Source organism: Phalangium opilio, unplaced genomic scaffold (assembly GCF_054372755.1).
Source record: "Phalangium opilio isolate 3A_F unplaced genomic scaffold, DU_Popi_V2 ptg000017l_1, whole genome shotgun sequence".
Lineage (NCBI taxonomy): Eukaryota > Metazoa > Arthropoda > Arachnida > Opiliones > Phalangiidae > Phalangium > Phalangium opilio.
The window spans coordinates 3543596-3562666 of NW_028324151.1; the positions used below are offsets into that span (position 1 = coordinate 3543596).

Here is a 19071-nt window from a genome sequence, read left to right on the forward strand (position 1 = left end):
GAAATAATGCTTTCCATAATAAATAATAAGCAAAATGGGTAAGATGAGAATTGTGGTGGGAGGATGGGTTGGGGGGGGGCAAATAATAAGTCGTGACGCAAGACCGCGTGGTCGGCCACGTGCCAAAATATAAAAGTATCGGCAGTTTTATAAGCTTAACATTGGTAACGTCTATAATGATGTAACACGCTCTGCCGATTCTGTATTAATTCGCTGACAAGCTTTTAGAGATAACACAGAAAACAACAAAACCACTACTACCCCATTAACTCTACAGTTATATTAACATAAATATTAGTTGATTAGAAAACAGCTCTTCAGAAATGAATGTAAATGTTAATTACATTCATTATTATTATTTTTTTCTGTTTGACGAATTATTTGGAACAGAAGACCATTAACTAAGAAGTAATATGAGCGAAGGCAAACAAATAGTCACGTACGACGGTACGAGCCACGAAATTCTTTGTTTCCAAAACAGTTTGCAACTACTGTTTTCACCGTGTTGCGTTTCATATTACGTGAACTTTGCGTAGTTAAGTAACTGACTAACTGCTCTTAAGTGGCAAGCGCACAGGTACATTTACCTGAGATGAATTTTTACCAACTCAAATGTTATTGGCGCAATAGATGCGCTTGATATAGGCTTAGAGTATCTATAATGTACCCACCGACCATGTTAGCAAAGGTACATGATAACCAGAACTTCAAAGAAGTCAATGGGATGTTGTTGGCCGAACGGTAAAATATAGGTCAAAATCCGTTGAAAATCATTAAAATTCTAATTGATTATCTTGAAACAACACCGCCGTTATTCGGTTTATGTACCACATTTTTGTTAAAGGCCAAACAATGACGCTATAAAAAATTGTTTGAATTTGAGTCATTGTCACCGCAGGAAATTCCTCAAAAAAACCTTTTTAATATATATATATCTATATATAATAAAATTTTCTGAAAATGATTCAGCGCAATATATCCGGCGGCATTATGATGGGATGAATCGCGATAAATAATGAAACTAAACAACGCTATTCGAAAAATCACGTTTGCTTTCAAACTTTCGCAATTTCAAAAGGATATAATGACGCCTATTTTAATTTGTAAGGGCGCAACCGATTATTTTAACACAGATGAGTTCCTTTCGAATCGCCTATCGATTTTCCTTTCCTTTACTTTTAGTCACATCGTATAATTCGTATTGTATGCCAAGGGAAGAGTATTATTTCGACCCACGAGGAGGAGATAGAAGTTGTAGTAATTGTAGGGCAAGAAGTGATATCTAGTTTATTAGGGCGAAGGTATAAGTTAGCCACATTTCCAGCTTTATCTCCAGCCCAAACGTAGGTCCGGAGTTAATCCCCGCCTCTAAATTACAACCAGCATCTCATTGGTTATTGAAAACTCACGTCAGCCCGACGCGAATGACGAAAATTACGTATTTTGCGACTGAGGAGAGGCGAAATAGCCCGGTCTCCTTTTACGTCCCCCCTTGTATTTTGAAAGGGGGACTGGGACTATGGCGCGCGAATACTTAGGCATCTTATACCTTCTCCCTAATAAAATAGATATCACTTCTCGTTGTAAGCTTAAAGGGACAAACGACCGTATTCCTCATAGAGCTTAGCATATCGGGTGGGTAAAAAAGGAGAGGGGGTAGACTCGGTTTTTTTACCAGAAGTAAGTCAACTAAAGTAAGGCTAGATTTACCAGAAGTAAGATCAAAAGTAATATGGTAAAGTAAATCCAATGAAGTAAGGTTAATTTTTCACGGTTTAAATACCAAAAGATAAGACGGGTCATACTCCCTTGAACCTATTATGGCCTAGACCTTGGGATCATCTTGTTTTATCAATGCCCCCCCGCGTCATTTCCTTTAGGCCTTTGCTTTGTTTAAGTCACGTGCCCGCCCACCTACCAACGGCGGCCGGCTATGCATGGAATAATCTCAAGACGCAAGACGAATATTTTCATTAATACTCTATTTTATTAATCATCGAATTTTTCTTCTCTATTTCATATTGATTTTCTTAAAAACATTGAAAAATTTACATACTTCACGATGGCGTTGTATAGTGGGGGGGGGGAAGATTCACCGCGTATATACATACAAAACTGGTAGACTTAATTTTTTGCATGCGTCTACCAGTTCTTAGGAGGCATTTCTTCGTAATTAGCGCGCTGGTTGTGTTATAACAACTTTAAATTTTCTTCTTGCAACGAAATTCATTCGAAATTTAATATATAATCACATGAAAACTTCAATCAACACAGCACCGACAATTTTGAGTAGACAATCTTGACGTTTGGCTCGACGGATGTACAATGACGTTCACGAAAATGTTCTTGTACGTCACGTCAGTACATTTGTACAGTTATATATTAAATAAGTTCCATATAACGATGCTTCGCTTCACGCTGGACTCTTTATAATTTTTTAAGGCACTTCTGTAGCAATGTTTTTGCTCCACTCGTAAAAAAACTTCTTTACGAGGGCTATAACGCGGGGCCATTAATACCCGGATGTAGAAATTTACAGTTAGCTCCGAACCGACATGTTCCATTCATATAATGTTTGCAAGGAAGTGTCGGTGGAAATCTTCGGTTACCTTTAGAAAATATTGAAAAAATATGTGGGTGAACTAATTGTACTTATTTAAGTTCAGGGGCAAAAGTAGGCCAGTCTATTTAGACAGAAAACGTCAACATGACGTCACAAAACGGGTACCGTGATGTGGTTGAATTATTTGTATTTATTTAACTTCAGGGGCAAAAGTAGGCCAGTCTATTTAGACGAAAAAACGTCAACATGACGTCACAAACCGGGTAATGGGATGTGGTTGAATTATTTGTACTTATTAAACTTCAGGGGTAAAAGTAGGCCAGTCTATTTAGATGGAACCGTCAATATGACGTCACAAAACGGGTCGTTGGTCGAAATATTTGTACTTATTTGACTACAGGGTAAAAGTAGGCCAGTCTGTTTAGACGAAAAAACGTCAATATGACGTCACAAAACGGGTTGTTGGTGAAATATTTGTACTTATTTGACTACAGGGCAAAAGTAGGCCAGTCTATTTAGACGAAAAACATCAGTATGACGTCACAAAACGGGTTGTTGGTGAAATATTTGTACTTATTTAACTAGGGCAAAAGTAGGCCAGTCTATTTAGACGGAAAACGCCAATATGACGTCACAAAACGGGTAATGGTATGTGGTTGAATTATTTGTACTTATTAAACTTCAGGGGCAAAAGTAGGCCAGTCTATTTAGATGGAAATGTCAATATGACGTCACAAAAACGGGTTGTTGGTGAAATATTTGTACTTGTTTAACTACAGACAAAAGTAGGCCAGTCTATTTAGACGAAAAACATCAGTATGACGTCACAAAACGGGTTGTTGGTGAAATATTTGTACTTATTAACTACAGGGGCAAAAGTAGGCCAGTCTATTTAGACAAAAAACGTCAACATGACGTCACAAAACGGGATGTGGTTTAATTATTTGTACTTATTAAACTTCAGGGGCAAAAGTAGGCCAGTCTATTTAGACGAAAAAACGTCAGTATGACGTCACAAAACGGGTCGTTGGTGAAATATTTGTAAATACGGTTAAAAGTAGGCCAGTCTATTTAGACGGAAAACGCCAATATGACGTCACAAAACGGGTAATGGTATGTGGTTGAATTATTTGTACTTATTAAACTTCAGGGGCAAAAGTAGGCCAGTCTATTTAGATGGAAATGTCAATATGACGTCACAAAAACGGGTTGTTGGTGAAATATTTGTACTTGTTTAACTACAGACAAAAGTAGGCCAGTCTATTTAGACGGAAAACGCCAATATGACGTCACAAAACGGGTTGTTGGTGAAATAATTGTACTTATTTAACTTCAGGGGCAAAAGTAGGACAGTCTATTTAGACGAAAAACGTCAACAAGACGTCACAAAACGGGAATGGATGAAGTCACCGTGAAACTACTTACCACCAGGTTGATTTTGAGGAAGTCCCTGGTTCATCTGGGGAAGTCTATTTCCCATTTGCGCGGGTCCGGGTGGTCCCATAAAAGGTGGCCTCATATTAGGGGGAGGTCTAGTAAAGTTAATATTTTGGGGGAAATTAGGGACACCAGCGGCTATTGGTCCAGCGGTCATCATAGCGGGATTAGCGAATGTTGGAGGGGTTTCATTAGTTGAAGGCCATTCAGGGGCTGCACCCGTCCAAATTTCTTGAGTAACTGGATTAATTTGGGGGAAAGCTTGAACGCCCATTGGACCATTCATACTGGTAGGGGGGATATCTGCGAAGAAAGGGGCGTTTAAGGTTAATTACATTGAATTAAAATGATTAATTAAATATTAAAAAATACTGACCAGTGGTCATTCCCATTTGTCCAGCCATCATTTCCTGACCGGCAGGGAACTGTTGACCAGTAATAGACATCATTAGACTAGTTAAAACTGGAGGTAAAGCGGGTTTAGGCGGAGGAAGATCAAGGCTAGAGTAATCCATAAGGGCTGAAGGATTATTCATATCATCCAATGGAATTTGAACTGGTTCTGACGGTTCGTGAGTTTCTGGTTCAGGTTCACCCGGAGTGTCAGGAATCCTATAACGAAAACGAACAAATTACAAAACAATACACTTTATTTAGTAAACAGTACAAAGTAAACAACGCATACATGTCTTTGGTGAAATATATTTCTTGTAACGTCGACTGTTGTCGTTGTTTCTGTATATTTTTCTCATTGCTATTCCAACCAGGTTCAACCAAGGCGGGGATTAGATCGACGGGTTTTAGGGCCTTCCAGGGCGTACCTTCATTCATTTTATCACCCTGTAATCTCTTAGCGGATTCAAATGCGGCTCGTTCGCGTTTCATTTCAAAAGATTTCATTTCCCCAAAGTCTTTAACATTATTAACATTAACTCTTTCCGTTTCGTCCATTTCGAAATAAAAGAACTCTTTTAGATCCTTATCCGCGCGCCATTTGACCGATTTCTTCTTCCCCTTTCGTTTAACTATTGATAAAATTGATTTAACTTCCCCGGAAGACGAGGCGGAAGCGGAAGTTTGACTGTCTTTCTCTTCCCCTCCCTCGTCATCTTGACTCTCGGTGGCTTCCACTTTTTCCGATTCGCAATCGGTACTTTCGCCCGATTTATCTTTACTATCGTCATCAGAGTCTTTGGAATTCTTTTCGTCATCGTTATTGCTATTACTCTTTCCCTCCGAATCGTCCTTATTATTTTCGTCACCTAACTCTAAAGTGTCTTTATAAAACTGTAATTTTGGCGGAGCTATCGTAGGGGAAGTAGGACTATTTGGCGTTTTACCGCCTTGACCATTAGCACCGCCGCGTTTTTTCTTACGAATAGGTTGAGATGGAACCGAAACTAAGGCGTCCATGAAACCCGCACTTTCATGAAGAACGTGTATGGCTGAAATAATTTTAATACTATTAATTAGCACTGTCAATTAACGTACCTAATTAAAATACTTACGTCTAGGTTTAGCTGGAATGAGTTTAATTCCTTGCGAAGCCGTACTACATTCCGCAGCCGGAGTAATTAAGCTAGAAGGTTTTAACTTCTTTTCCGAGTACCCAAGTGGTGAGATTGCTCTTTTCTTGGCGGCTTTAGCGGCGACTAACGCGACATTACGATCTACAGTTGAAGTTTTCTTCGAGACTGGTTTAGGAGGAGGGTTTTCTTCAATCAATCCGGTGGATCTGAACTTTGCGTGGAATGTTTTGACAGTCTTAGGTCTTGACTCTCTAATCTTGTCAATTTCCTTTTCCACCTCCGTTTTGGGAACTTTAATCTCAACATCCTCCAAGCTCTGTTCTTCGCTGCTTCGTTTGCGATCTGAGGTTGACGTGTGACCCGAACTGCGATTCTTTCGACCCTTTTTCAACCAGGCTTCCTCCTCCTCTTGTTTCTGTTCATCTTTCGTCTCCTTAGCATCCTTATCTTTACCTTTAGTGTCACCTTTCTTATCTTTTTTCTTCTTTTTAACTTTATCTGATGAATAACAATGATTAAACGTGAAAAACGGCAAACCTTCGAAGGACCGGGGGCCGGGCTTAAAGAAATCGAAATTATTAACGAATACATACCATTTTTGTCAGCGGCAACAATGTCTTTACTGGCACCAGTAATTAACTTCATCCATGTGGTAACGACTTTTGAAGAAAGCCTTTTAACTTCTGTTAATTAATAAATAAATGAAATGTAAGGTAAGGGTTAATTATTAAATACTTGCTAGAAGTATATAAGATGAAGTAAGCAACAATAACAAAAGGAAATTGCTCGTACCATCGTCTTCAGTTTTCGTTAAGGATTTGACGAGTTTAGCTGTATTATTTTCTTTTAAACGTTCAACTGTCATAGGCAAAACTTCGCACAAACGTAATAGTTCCACCATAAAAGGCCAATTCCCACAATCCTTTGCTTCTTGCATCCAAGAGTTAATCGTATTCCAACCATCCTGATCTAAAAATCTATTTAATTGAAGAGAAAAACAAACAAAAGAAAATTCAACAACATTAGAATAAGTTAACTTTAATTAATTAATTAATTTTAAATATATATAAGTTAAGTTTAATTACTTATTTAAGACTTCAGGCGTGGTTGATACTAAAACATGAACATAAATGCATCGACTCACTAACTTCTTAGAGAATTTTTTCATCAAACTAAAAGTATAAAAACAGAATTTTCAATTAAATTTAACGATATACACGATTAGTTTTTAAATTAAAATAAATTAGATGTGCCGTAGATCCATCTATAAAAAAGGAAAAAGTCAACGTAAGAATGTAAGCGGGTTTCATTGGTTGCTTTGGTGCGTGTAGCTTTACGCCCGCTATAGAGTTAAGTTGAAACCAAATCGATTTATAGAACGCGAGTGTGAACAAAACCATTTTCATATGTAGTATTTGACTCATTCCTCGCTGGTTACGCTTATTCGCATTTAGATTAATCTTTATTTAGTTAAATTCTCTTTCTATTTAAGAACAAATTACGTAATTAACACGACTCCAAACCTACTCCCAATTTTATTCAACTAATTAGCATAATTACTAATTTTAATTAGATTACCACAATTACTAATTATAATTAGATAACCAAAATTACTAATGTCAATTTGATAACCAAAATTACTAATGTCAATTTGATAACCATAATTACTAATGTCAATTTGATAACCATAATTACTAATTTCAATTAGATAACCATAATTACTCATCTTAATTAGGTAACCATAATTACTAATTTTATTTAGATAGCCATAATAACTCATCTTAATTAGGTAACCATAATTACTAATTTTAATTAGATAACCATAATAACTCATTTTAATTATATAACCATAATTAGTTAAAATAATTAATATGATTAAAAATAGTATGTATAGGATTGAAAGGTGGTTAAGCTTGGCAATTATAGAAAACTTCGGCTATCAAAAATTCCAGCGGGTTTTGTAAAGGAGACCAGTTGACCTAGATAAAACTTGGCGCGGTGGTGTTAGACTCTCATAAACAAAACCTTGTAATTATTTCGAAATAACTATAGAAACGGGCCTTTCTTTAAATAACCGTAAAATTATCCAAGTTTTACTAGAGTTTTACGTAGTTTCTAGTTAAAATTTTGGGGTCATTGAACCATAAAGAGAGAAAATAGAAAAATTCGAAAGAAAAAAATAATAAAAATTGGGCGCGTAAACATTTATGTCGTTATCAAAATGTGTTTTGAGTGTAGCTAAAATTTTACCCTCGATTAATGAAAATTTGTCGCCGTGCAAATTTATATTTCAAACATTTGCTAATTTTTTTTATTTTATTTATTTTTTTTTAAGTTTTGCATTCTTAATAAATTTTTACGATAAAATGAATTTATTCGCATACACCCATGAATATTGATGATTCATTTGATAAAGATTCATGGGTGTATATGAATAAATTCCTGTTGGTATTACGCAACAAGTCATCGGAGTTTGTTACGGCGATAAGATTTCACAACAGCATCACAATAAAGCAAACTCCGACTGACTGACGATCGGTGTACAGACAGCTAAGTCAGACAAAAAGAGGGGCTCGCTACTTCGATTCCCCTGGACTTTCTTTACGAGCACCCTAATACAGATTGGCATCACTACCAGCACTAACCCGAACCCTTTCCCCGTATCCCGACCCTCCTGGCTTAGTGATTAGTCAACTGTAAAAGGAACCCTACTCATTCCCGGCGTATAATACCATGACAGATGGCCCCGGTCCATCCGAGGGGCTAATCACTCAAATTCTATGAGCACCAGTTATGCGTAATCATTTTAGTATACTCAATATTACGAGTGTAATCATTTTAGTATACTCAATATTACGAGTAAACCCCTTTAGTATAGAAAGCCAACGGTACACCACTTAGGATGAGTGACTAGCCCCTCGGTTTCATGAGGAAAAAAATAAAACACCCCCAGTCCGTGTGGAATAAATTTTTAACTAAGTCCCGATTTCCCAATACGCCACCTCTGACGGGGTCTTCTCATTGTTCAGAGACGATAGAATACGGAGAGACTGCGATCCGCCTGCCATCCCATCTATAGACTTTCATCACGGGATTCTGCCTACCCTATTCTCGGAATTGGTCACACTTCGTTGTTTCCCCCAACAAAACCAATTGGAAAATAAAACTTTAGGCTAAAAACAAGGCGCTCAACGACTAAGAGTCTCTCCTCCCTGCCTTAAGCGACGGCGCTACGATTACGTAAAGACCAATTCCGAAACGAAAACTACACCTTTCCTTGACCATATGAACCACGTACCTAACCCAGGGTAGCAATCCCCCACCAAGTGGTGACCTCATCTCCCCGTCGCATCTCTCAGCTTCCCAAACGACCAAGGGCACTAAGCCTAATCGGTTTTTCAGTTCCCGTTTCAACACTTCCCTTTCAAATACTACCCCTAACCCGTACCAGGCTTCCCATTCCATCAAATCGTACCCCCAACCCGTACCATGCTTCCCTTTCAATCAAATCGTACCCCCAACTAAGAATAAATAAAATTTAACAAAATGGATGCGAACATCACTTCCCCGGAAGTTCGGAACTGCAGGTCTCTAATCTTCCTACGAAGGGTCCTGTTGTACTCAACCCAACCTAACCCATTCTAAACACGTTTCCACCACAATTGAAGCCCATTCTTCGGAATAAACCCTTCACGCATCACCAAAAAGCGATTAGTGCGAACGCTTCCTTCACTAAACCCAAAACAAGTTCATCAACACCCCTACATAGCTCCACCCCGTTTAAAATAAACTGACGAACAACTTATGCAATCTTTCGCAATTCGTTCCAGAGATAATAACAAGTTCGTTAAGACCTCGTTCAACGTTTCGAAAATAGGAGAACGGTTCCACTTTAGGTGTGGGGAAGTGAAAACAATACATCAAAAACCAACGTCGAAAACGAACCCAACGGGGATCAGGGATTATCCACATTTTTAGTTGGTTTCGAGAACTAGAATCTTAAGCCTTTTTTGAATAATTACTAAGCCTACGACCCCGCTTATTTTACCTTAACGTTTGAATTATTAAAATGAGGCTTACGACATAAGGGAATTGGTATTCTATGGAAATATAACAAAATGGCGCCGCGTTTCGCGCGTGCAAAAACGAAATATAACGAAAACGGAAACAAATTTCGATGGGGGCCGTCTATAAATCCTAGTTACTTAAAACTTACATTTGTGCCAATTTTTATAAAACTTTTTTTTAGTCTTTTTGTTTTTTAAAGGGGGTTTCCAAATGACACAAAAAACGAGTCGATGCCTTTTTGGAAAAACTCCAATTTATTTAAAAGAGATACATTAAACACAATCTGTTAAATCCCCCCACACATCGCGCCTAACGTTTACCTAAGATTAAAGAGGGGTCACGAGGGGGTCAAACATCTTGATAATTTTCGCCTTTATAATAATTAGTCTAGCTCCAATGATCACATTGTCGTGTTCTTAGGAATGGAAAGCCTACACTACGATGTAAAGAATAAGAAACTTCCGTGTTTAAAATCGAGGGGCTGGTCACTTCTTGAAATCGGGTGCTACGCGCGTTCTCTTCAAAACTATCGGGGTAAAGGTAATCTGGTTGTGGTTAGCCCCTCCCTCATATTGGACCAACCCGTTTTTAAGCTAGAATAAAGCCACACACATCTTGGCACCATTTTTACGAAACTAGCGATGGTTTAGGGGTCATCTTGAAGGACATATTCCCTTTTAATGGCGAATCACCTCAATTTTACGCCACGATTTTATCGTTAACAATGGGAGCTAAATGGAATGGCTATTTGGCGGATTTATCTACAAATTTTAACGTCACGTGTTTCACAACGTTCTCAATACGTGGAAAAAAAAATGGCTTACGTCACAATAGGTCTTCTAAGAAACATAAATAAACCATGACTGATAAGACGTAAGGCGGTTCTCCTTTCACATACTTTCGTTAACTAAAAATAGTTCCAAGTTAGTGACGTCATTTCCATCTTCGGCCGCCATTTTGAAGGTGCGACTTTATTTTTTTGGACAAATGCCAGGCTTTTTGGATTGGAAACTTAAACTTATCATGCTTGGCAGACTTAGCCCTCGATACGTCACAAATCAGAATAGAAACGCAACATTTTACGTTTTAACTTCCTCATTATATTTCCTAATACTACGCGAGATGGGGATAGTCTATAAATTTCAGTAATGAATTCTGGCACGTTTCCTAATACATAATGCCCTAAAACTAATCGTCCGCCATTTTGGTGGTGGAAGGTTTCGTTCTTAACATAAAAGATTTGTGGGGAATAATACTGAATTTAGTTGAAAGATTGGAGGTTAATAATAGGGGCCCAAACCTTAAAGACCTACGGAGGGGAAACCCATAAAGATAGAAACGAAAAATAAGCCTAGGAGCGTTTATAACTTAACACGCTCATTACTTGATCATTGAAGCACGCTTTAATTATTATAATTAAGCTATTCCTTTCCCAAAAACCATACTTAACAACCCCTTATTAATTATATATAATATTAAACTTTTTTATTTACTAGACATCACTTACTTACCATTACGTTGAAATTAACGCGTGTTCTTGTGTATTTATTAATAGGAAATTAATTATATTTTTTTTCTCTTACGAAATTCTAGACGTTCGAAACTCGTTTCGGCTTCAGGATCTTTTTTTTTTTTCAATTAATCTCATGTGGATTTTTAGGGTTAAGGAAACTATACGATTTCTCGCGACTCTTGGGTTCATTCTTCGTTGCATCTGCGACAGAACCTCCCGAACATTTGAATATACGATTTTCCTTGCAAAAGATACATAGAAACAGTCCATATTTTTTGGAGGATGATATTTTCAAAGGTGTCTTCTTTCTCCGAGTCTTCTCTCTCTCTCGAATTGAATTGAAGTGAATTGAACGCCCGAATTTACGCGATTTTTGTGATATAACCCGTTCAAAGAACACGACGCATAAAACACAATTCGACCCTTACATTCAATTATCAAGATGTGAATGAAAACCCCCAACGCAACGTTTGACTAGAGCATTCTTGAATTAAGGGGGGGGATTAACTAACAGCACTTAAAAAGTAGGTCAAAAATAGGCCTAATTACATCAAGAATGCTCGTAGCCACCCTCCAGCTAGAGTGACGACGTAACACAGTGTTTTAAGGGGTACATATCTAGGCAATGTACCACCTTTTAGGACCTACTTTTTCTGGTCGTTTTTAGCCCCACCCCAGGGATGCGGAGGCGGCGGTTGTGGACCTTGCTAGAAGGGACATTTGGCTGAAGGAATGAGTCAAATACTTTAAGTAGTAGTAGTAGTAGTAGTAGTAGCACCTGTCGGGGCTCGGAAGTGAGATAGATCGGCATCAGCCAATGAAAAACTGGATCAAAACTGTCACATTTTGATCATGTCATTCAACCACACTCTTTAAGCAACCAGAAAGAGGAAACATCAATTCCAACTCCCCAGGAGCTGTTAGAGAAAAAATAAGTAAATTAGATGATTTTGGGGGCCTATCTTTTGTCCTTAAAATTCTCAGGGGATTTTCCGTGAAGTTTTCGCTGCTCTACAAGAAATTTCTGATTGATTAAATATTAAGGACATACACCTGGCAGTGTATGGATACTTCATGACACTGCCAGGTGCTCATAGTACACTATTTTTAACGTTTAACGGGGTCGTCCATAAAGTGCTTATTTTATATAAATTTCTAAAGAATCATAGAATTTTTGTGCCCATTTTAAACCAAATTTTCCTGAACTTTGACCCTTAAAAATACAAGGTTTTTAAAAACAATTTTGGTGTTCTATATAGTGATTTCCAATTCCAACTACATTTTGCGTTTCGTTCGCGAATCATTTATGTACGGCCCCGAAAAGAACATTATAAAAAAAAGGTTTGGTCGGGCCTAAATCTAGCCAACAAGGCTTAGCAACATAACAAATTCAATTTTAAGCTTGGAAACATCAATTTTACATAAAGGACGAATATAAAACTACACAATAACGGACACATCTCACAATACTGTACCATCCATCATACGTGACAAATTATAATAAAAATGAAAGATTAAAATGTGATTTGTTTTTTCTTACCTGGATAGTCTGGGTACTTCATTGTCGCTCTTGATGCCTCCTTGAGTCGAGAGAAGGGAGCTGAGCGCCTTCAGAAGTTGCAATGGATCAAACGGAGCCTGCATGGCCAAGTTAGATTTTGGGCATTTAATTTCGACAGAAAGATTTGACTTTATCGTTCGTCTGATAGATTGTTTTTTTTTTATGGCTAAAAATGTCCCGTTCAAAGTTCGAATCTCTGAGGGGATGGGTCAGCCTTTTTTGTTGGCTTTCCGGTTCTCAGTGGCTTACCATTTACAACGAATTGTTCGGCTCAAGCATACAGGCCCATTTAATTGAATGCAATAAATCCTGAAACAATCGGAACAAAAATGCATCTAATTAAAACCCAAAGCTAAACACCATATTTCGAATTAAAGGCCTCGTGGATTATTTATTTTTTTAAAAAAATTAATAGGCCAATCGCGACCGCGAAATAGAACTGGGAAAACTGTTACTTCTCTTCATCAATAAAAATTAACTTGGGCCTCTTTAAGGAAAGTTGGATTGTTGAATACCAACTGGGTTCAATAAACTAGAACTAATGGGAAGGACACGCGTGGCACCTGGAACTTTTGGTACACTGGCCAATCCCTCCCTTCTAGACCGACAAAGAGAAAACTGACTCGACTAACTCTTGCCACAGACGACGTATCGACGGAGTAGGTCAGATGACATCACGCGACATTAGCGCGGCGCGTAGCGGCGACCACCCACGCAATGCTTATCTTAAGGCAGCCGTTTTTCATTGGCTGCAAGCCAGCAATCTGCCGCCATGGAGCAATATCTAGGGAGACCTAGCCGCGACTAATGCATTGTTAAGGGAACCTCCACTACAATACGTTTATTCCATGGAAAACTGTATTACATATTTGCTTAATCAACCACATAGCGTAACAGTGCTGTTCAAAAACCCATTGCACATCGAACTAGCCTCAAAGAACGCAGTACTAGAATAGAAGGTACTTATACCGCAGGATAGTTATGACCAAACGGGTTCACCCTCCATTTCCCGTTTCAGCAAAATCAATACTAAAGGAAAACCAACCAGAGACTGCAACTAAAGGAAAACCACAACAACCATACCATCCCTACTGTGCCAATAAAAACGGCAAGGACTTTCTTTTCTTCTCAGGTGGTCTGAACAGTATAAAAACCATGAAAAATCGTCTTTAGGTTGTTTAGAAACTTTTTTTTGGTTCTTTTGGGGTTTCGAACGCTAGGAGTTACTATTCAACTGTCGGTAACGTCACGGTCATATACTCCCCGCTGATAGCCACCCCGCCCCACCCCCAAGATAGTCGAACAAACAGAAATAACAAGATATAGCCAATCCCTTAGGATAACGACAACAATGTGGCTCAGAGGGAGGACAATTTGGGTTGTAGCTCAAAAACGAGTTTAGCACTCCCCTGGTAAAATCACAGATTAATGTAAGTTCTAACATGGAGGGAAATAGAGTAATGGCACCTACTTGCCTTTGACTGTATTAAGCTCTATGGGTAGTTAACATGGAGTGCCAATACTCTATTGTTTAGGAGAATAAAAGCAAAGATCTTCGATGATAAAAGATCCCCGCCTCTTATCAAGGGACCATATAATTTTTCAGGACTGTGATTGGTATACAGCTTTTTCCTCTATGGTCTATTATCGCTGCCTCGATTAACGGATTAACTGAAGTTTATGAACCCGATAATGTCGTGGTAGATTTTATTGAAGTAATTGAAGACTTAAATCGACAAGACCACCAAGAGGTTTAAATATACTTTTTACCACAGAATGTTTTTCTCAAATTATACTGCGTTTTGAATCAATAGATGGTTTACACACATGGAGGATTCATACCATTTACACCAGGAGGCCGGGCTACATGGAGGACAAAAACCCGGCGTCTGCTTTTGTCCTCTAGGTAGCCCGGCCTCCTGGTGTAAATGGTATGAATCCTCCACGTGTGTAAACCATCTATTCACTAGGAAAACCTTATGGGTATAATTTTGACTGTCCGAGGGAACAATACTACTGTCGCTAAAGTCACGAAGGGGGGGAAACTGCTCAAGAGGAACGAACGCACTGGATATCGACCAGGAATCTATACATATTATAAGCAAAGCTTCTTTGAAGCGTAGCAATCAATAATCGCCCCCATTTTCCCTTTCTCCCTGAAGTCAAAGTACTTTCTTAATGGTTCCACGGACCAATTTTTAAATGGGTAAAAATTCCACATATTCAACATTCTTTTTATACGATTAAAATTACACCCAACATTAGATTAGGTAATCTTTAGATATTAAAATATATAATCGAATTGAATATTCCGTTCTACTACTACTACAATAAGTGTTAAAATTACGATTTATGTATGCTTTATAGACGGACATAATTTAAATTATTTCGACACCACATAAACCAATCATAATTATGGAAACTTTAAAACAAAATGGAAACCTTGAATAAAATAATACGGGTACGTGTATTTTTAGGGGGAAGTTACCGTAGTTTTAATTTTTAATTTAGGAAAAAAAAAAGAAATATTTGTACAGACACATCAAATATCTGCCCATATACATTTTACAGGAAATAAATGTTTGAGTGTGCAAACAATATCCTTAAGTTGGTATAGGGCTTGACAAACTTGTCGTCATTTTGAAAGTTCCGAAAACATTTCTAACAATTTGTATGTAAGAGTATTAGCAACCGTATTAAGATCGACGAGGGAATTAACGTGGGAAAGGGAATTAACGTGGGAAAGGCTATTAGTCTGTACCTGGCACGATAACAAAACAACCTCCAATAAAAGTATTAGCTACAGTACGAAATGTTCGACCCCTCGATTTCGGTAATCATTGCAATGGATGTAGGTGTTATCTCGTCCTCCCATCACGTTGAAGGGAAACACGTACCCTATCCAATATTAATGTCCTTGAAATGTCTAACAAGATAAACACAATTGGTGGACAAAGCTCTAGAATCGCCCTGAGATAAGGGACTTCAGGCATAGCCATTCTATTACTGTACAGCCCCTTTTCCAACCCGACCCCTTTGGTATCTTTTCTAGTATGAATGAGGGCTAGAGTTAGGTTGTAGGACGTTGTACTGCAAAACCCCTCTTAGAGTCGACACAAGTGCATTTTCTTTCTAACTGCCATTATCATTTAAACTAACTTTAACTCAAGAAGAAACTACAACAAGTATGGTCTAACTAATAACCTACACCCTGTACAATTTAAAGCTCGACTACTACGGCGTCACACCCTGTATGTTTTACGATGTTCATCGATTTATTCGGTATTTTACAACTATTGACATTGTCTGCCCCTACACCCTGTACATCCACAAAAACCTCATCTATACATAGTTTTCAAACTAGGAGGATTGATACCATTGCAGCACTTCGTCCGCAAAGTAGCCTGGTCTCCTGGTGTAAATGGTATCAATCATCCTAGTCTGAAAACGATGTATAGTTTTGTTGCACCTCATTACTAAATTATCAAAATTATAACTTACCAAACTTATTTCAAACAATATTAATTAAGTAAAACTATCTTTTGAAATGCATATGGCACACTTATAACCTAAGTCTCATGGAAAAACACCATGACCCTTGAAAAGGAATTGAAACCACTTTTGGATCTTTACAATGCTGCAACCTACTAAGAGGACCTTTATCTCTTTATGCCCTTTGTATCTCGAGTTGAGTTCTCGACTGATATCTTGCTACTCTCAGTAAAGGGGGGAGTAAACTGTGCATCCCTCCCTACTGTACGCGCTAGCTAAGGGGGGGATGACTGAGCTAAGAGATAGAAGGGTATGGCGTATCGCGAACCGCCATTGTAATTAACGTAGGGTTAAAGGTCAACAGATAAAATTTATTCATCCCAAAATTTATTTCAAAGATAAGAAAATTTTAAAAGCAGCTCATATATACTACAGATAATAAATATTTAACGTCTTTATAAGGAGGGTTATCAATTACTTGTCAGTACAGTTCTGTTTGAATCAGTTCCTTACTGGAACTGCTACACTTAACTTGCAAATATAAATGGGGGCATTTTTTTTTACCTCTTCCTTTGGATCAATAAAGAAGAGGGTCAAAAGGGGCGGGAAAAATATAGACCACCAACTGGGCCACTGAATTACTAGAGATGGGGGTCGTCCATAAAAATGTCACACCGTTTTCGTTTTTAGTACTTTTTGACAGGAATTAAGAATAAGTCCACAAAAAGACTAAATAACACTAACTACGTGTCTGTCTAATTGCAAATTTCTAAGTCTAAAAAGGTAAGGACTGAAGTTGGTTTTAAGTGACAACATTTATGGACGAACCCCTTCCCTCATATACAATGTCATAGGTTTATTTTATAATACTCGTTATAAGTCATTACAATGGTTGACTGACATGCAAATCTATAATTATTATTAAAACTATCTTTATCGGGGGGGGGGTCCTTTATATGGCATAACGTAACTAAGCCTAATTATAATCATCCGCGTGTATTGCCATATAAACTTTGATTACGTATGATTAAAATAAATTTAGGCTTAGTAAAAATTGGTTTAAATAACGGTACCCAAAAAAAGAGTAGCGGTAGGGCCAACGCCCTATTAGGCATTGCGCGAATGCAAATTAGTTAGGTCTACTTTTTTATAAACCAAGTTTTACCAATTAACGAAAATAATGTTATTATCTTACCAGAATATCTATTTCGTTCAAATTTCCTCTCCAAATAAGTCTTCACGGACGAGCGTTATAAAATGGCCGCTTCCCAACGCCTTCCTCCTCCTAAAATGGCGGGATATGGATGTGAGAACGCTGAACGGAAAACCTTCAGGAATCGCAACGCATCGCGAAAATCGATATACTGCAAAAACCCAAAAAACACGTATTTCATTAGGGTTATTTCAAATTGAAGCGTACAAGGACTTATTTTATGTACAGACATAAAAGGGACACGTTTATTTTACTATAAGAAAGTACGGGAGTTTTACCTTATGTATCTTAAACAGGCTAAAATTCCGCCATTTTTTGTACACCCTAAAACAACAAACTTACAGCGCGGCAAACCTATTCTTTACACTTATTATTTTAACAATATTTAAACGTAAATTAATTATACGTGTGGTATTTTTAGCGAGCGTATGTATGAATAATAATTACACAAACAATAAAATACAATTTGATTTCAGTAAAGTGTTCATATAATTCTTAAAAAGTTCAAGAGAAAGCCGACGACGACCCTTTCCCAACAACGCGAAATTCCAGACTAGCTGCGGAAGGTGACGTCATTCACTGAGGTCTTTGAAAAAACCCGCAACTAGCCCGGATAAGGATGCGCGCGCAGCTACTAAACTCGTTCTCCTACTAGGCTCTAGCTCGTGACTCTACCCCGCCTTCCCCCCTACCCTATTAAAAAAATTGATTAGAGAAGGTCGTGCCATCTACGTTGAATATTAAATAGGCTTACCTATATCATTTCTTTTAAGCCTTGGTTATTCGAATAATCAATGCTAAACAAGCTACTATAGTTTTAAACGAACTTCCAATGAAATTAAGCAATGTTTTTAATTTAATAATACGATAAAAATGAATTATATTACCATCATACTTGGGTCTTTCTGCTTTCCAATCCGCAAAAACATAACTTTAAAACAATGAGACAACGTCGCGCTATTTTTTTCAGATCGATTTGTTTCAATTCAGTTCACCTCCATAACCTAAAAAAGGCGCGAAACTTGAATTTATATTTGTCTCGTGTTTACGTACGATTCTTACTTTTAAATTCATCTTCTCCTCAAGTCATGTAGAATTCTGAAATAAATAAAACTAGGCCTAATTAAACCAAAAAAAAAAGTAATCAAGTAGAAAGATCGACTCTTTGTTTTTTATTATTCTCACTTTACGTCTGCTGATAAATTCAGCACAGTATAATAATAACACCAAAAAAGTATAGAATTTCTTTTACCACCCTTCCTTTTTTTTAGAGGGGGTTAAATTTCCTTGTTTTTAAATTTCTTTTTTGTCTTTTTTTTGTCTTAATGAGAATAACGAACGGGGTCAGAGGTCAAAAAGGGAAGGGGTGTGTTTGGTGGAGATGTGTGGTGTGGTAGTGTGTGGCTCTAAAAATTCACGCTCGAAAAAGTAAAAATTAAAAAAAAAGAACAATTTCACATATTTTTCATCAAAGTTCGTAATATATTTTTTTTTATATAACAAGCAGCAGAATCACTCGGGGCAGTTTTGTTTTTTGTTATTGTTTTTTCTTTCATTAATAGGGGGAAGGGGCGGGGTTAAAATGTTTTTATTTGAGATTAAAACAATAGTTTTACTCAAAAGATAACCGGGGATTTTCTCTCTTCTCTTCACATCTGTACAAAGGGGGGATTTTTGAGAAGAGACAAAAAAAAA

At 37.6% G+C, this 19071-nt stretch overlaps 1 protein-coding gene across 5 annotated transcripts; it reads right to left on the reverse strand.

Moving 5' to 3' along the window:
• Positions 1-1967: 1967 nt before the first annotated feature.
• Positions 1968-17957, reverse strand: LOC149702533 (serine/threonine-protein phosphatase 1 regulatory subunit 10-like). Of its 5 annotated transcripts, none has more exons than XM_089866379.1 (12): positions 17655-17957; positions 17359-17527; positions 12921-12980; positions 12651-12837; positions 6615-6701; positions 6322-6506; positions 6123-6212; positions 5509-6027; positions 4686-5445; positions 4377-4612; positions 3989-4303; positions 1968-2609 (listed from the first exon to the last, which is right to left on the reverse strand). In XM_089866379.1, the coding sequence occupies exons 4-12, from the start codon at positions 12752-12754 to the stop codon at positions 2497-2499; spliced, it is 2409 nt and encodes an 802-aa protein (XP_089722505.1). In that variant the 5' UTR covers positions 12755-12837; positions 12921-12980; positions 17359-17527; positions 17655-17957; the 3' UTR covers positions 1968-2496. The 5 variants fall into 5 exon arrangements, with proteins under 5 accessions (XP_089722505.1, XP_089722507.1, XP_089722504.1 ...); XM_089866381.1 differs by having other exon boundaries at positions 12651-12748; positions 17655-17955; XM_089866378.1 differs by having other exon boundaries at positions 12651-12980.
• Between the last annotated feature and the right edge of the window lie 1114 nt (positions 17958-19071).